Source organism: Meleagris gallopavo, unplaced genomic scaffold (genome assembly GCF_000146605.3).
Source record: "Meleagris gallopavo isolate NT-WF06-2002-E0010 breed Aviagen turkey brand Nicholas breeding stock unplaced genomic scaffold, Turkey_5.1 ChrUn_random_7180001850417, whole genome shotgun sequence".
NCBI classification, from domain to species: domain Eukaryota; kingdom Metazoa; phylum Chordata; class Aves; order Galliformes; family Phasianidae; genus Meleagris; species Meleagris gallopavo.
The window spans coordinates 1-2669 of NW_011117502.1; the positions used below are offsets into that span (position 1 = coordinate 1).

Genomic DNA, 2669 nt, shown 5'->3' on the forward strand with positions numbered 1-2669 from the left:
ATTAGGTCAGCCCCCACACATCCACAGAGCACAGCTGCAGATGTGGGCCCGCTGTTTACATGCTGCCCCGAGGACGTTGTGACTCCTATCTAACTCCTAGTATTTTCTCATGGGTATGCACTCTGTGCCGCTGCACCAGCTATGCTCGTACATATTCTCATGGCCGCCCTGCTCTTGCAGCCATTCCCCAACAATTCTCCCTTTTTCTTTTTGTACGAGCATAGTTTTCTGTGTGGCTTTGTCAATACCCCTCATGATACAGCTATACACTATGCGAAGCAGTAAAAGCATAATTAGAATAAGCAATAGCCAACGCAAGCCTTCTTTGATTAATGCCGTGAGCCATGGGGACAGCCCCTCAAATAGTGATTCTAGCCAATCATCAAATGGGTTTTTGTTAACCTGAATCTTTTGCGTATGTTCCTTCAACCATTGAAGTTGCTCATGTATGGACCGACTATGGTCCGAAAGGTTGAAGCAACACATCCCCTCAAAGTCCTCACAGCCATGCCCCTGTGCTAAAAGCAGAAAGTCAATTGCCGCTCGGTTTTGTAGCAAAGCGTGCCTAAGACTGTCCATATCAGATAATGTAGATCCCAAGATTGAAGTGGTCTCATTAGCCTGTTTCGCTGACCAACATGCTAGGTTGTCTAACTGTTTTAACGCTTGGGCCGCTGCCATGCCCAGTGTAAAGAGTGAAGCGAACACCCGGGCAGTAGTCGACCATAATTCAATGTTGTCATTGCAGTCTGGTGTCAGGCGGCGTGTACTCCGCCGTCGCCTAGGCCTATGCAGTCCAGAGGTGACATTAAGCCATTGACAATGTTGGGGAGTGAACAGCGCTAGTTGTCCAAGATAGCAAGGTCCTCCTTGGACGTTGGCAGGGACGCCTGCCCATGCCCGGTCACCACATATTAAAAATGCACCCGGGGGCAGAGCCTTAGCCAAGTCATTATTCCACAGCGCGGGTTGGGAGTTGTCTTCGGAAAGACTTACTCCATATCCATACCACGGTCGTAGGTTACCTCCTTCCCCGGTTAGGTTGCTGTAACCGCAGTATGCCCCCCATACCGAAAATTCCTGTTCGTTATGGGGGGAGACTACTGTCCATCCTGTCGCATCAAAAAAAGGGTTATCCGCGTGGTCCCACAGTTGCTTAAGGATATTTGCCCGAGCGCTAAGGCCCTGGTGCGATCGTCTGAAGCAAAAGCATGTTTGACTCCATCCCGCTGAAACGTTTCCTACTGCCTGGGAACCCAGGAGATCCAGCTCTTGGGGGTCCCATGGCAAGGAGACACTTAGTCGTTCTATCAAGCATGCACTTTGTTCTGAAGTGTTGTAATGGGAACATGGATTATTTCTTACGTATCCTTGAAAGCTCTCCAGCCGATAACTCAGTACACCGACCAGGCAGGTCCGGAAAGGTTCAGTGGCTGACTGAAGACTCAGGCAGAAGTCAGTCTGGCCCGTCTTGTTTGCCCAGGTCACCCATAGGTTCCCTGGCTGTGACACCTGAAGGACTGCCTGGTCGCTGAGGTGGCAACCTGTCAGTATCAGCATAAATAGACACTGCTGCTCTAGTCCACTTCGCCGGGACCCATAGCGGACTTTAATTTTCCAAATTCTGGCACGTGCATCACATCCATCTGCCAAATTTCCAGGGGGCCAAGTCCCCAAGGATTGACTCCTAAGCCTAAACCGGGCCCATGTCCCGCACACGTTGGGCACGCTCGCACAATCCCTCGCGCGTCATTTAGACTAATATCATACAATTTGCACAAGCCCTTAGCATTCTGGTGAAACATGCTGTGGGCCTCACGGGCCTGAGCTAATCTATTGACAGGGATGGTTGCCGCCACCAAGTCGTCTGCTTGCTGGTTCCCTTCACCTAAGCCCTCCGCCCATTTGTGGCTTCTGACATGAATCACAGCATACTTCTCATCCCTTATCATAACCGCTCTCTGTAACATAGTTAGTAACTCAAATAGGCGTTGGTTGCCAATATCCCTGATTCTAGTGTCCTCTACTCTTTCTACGAGGCCCACAACGTATAACGAATCCGATACTACGTTAAGGGGCTTTTGAGACCAGTTCAGGAACGCCCAGACTACAGCAGAAAGCTCTAAGGTCTGCAAAGAGTCCCCGGATTGCGCTTGAAGGATTCGATGCTTCCATTGCTGCTCTTCTTGCCATGTTGCTACTGCTGTACGCGACTTTCAGTCGGCATCTGTGAAAACTGTTACTGCATTTTGAAGAGGAGTTTTACTTCGTTTGGGTATTTTTAACCAATGTTGTTGTGACATCCATTTCAGTACTGGGGAGGCGAGGGATCGTACTGTCAGGGCTGTTCCGGAGGTCAGCAAACTTGCTGCCAGCTCATCCGAATTCTGTAGATACCAGTCCAAATCCACCCGTTTGAGAGGTAAATATATGGTTCCTGGCTCTTCCCCAGAAATACTGAGTATTCTGTGACGTCCTTTCCTTACTAATTCCGTGAGATTGTCGATCCTTTGCTGGATTGTCGTTTTTGGCTGCAAGCTCGTAAACAGCCATTCCAGCACCTTTATGTCTGGTCTCTCCCCTTTTCTTTTGCACTGCGTCAGTGCACCCAGCAGTTGCCAGTGGCCACTTAGGATGTGATATCTATTGGGGGAGAGATGGCTCACAGC

The 2669-nt window shown here is 49.8% G+C and overlaps 1 protein-coding gene across 1 annotated transcript; it reads right to left on the reverse strand.

Annotated features, from left to right (window-relative positions):
* Positions 1–168: 168 nt before the first annotated feature.
* Positions 169–1560, reverse strand: LOC104915773 (the record flags this gene model as incomplete). Its single annotated transcript, XM_019611005.1, has 1 exon — positions 169–1560. A coding segment is annotated over exon 1 (1392 nt), but the record flags the coding sequence as incomplete, so codon positions are not given.
* Positions 1561–2669: the final 1109 nt, after the last annotated feature.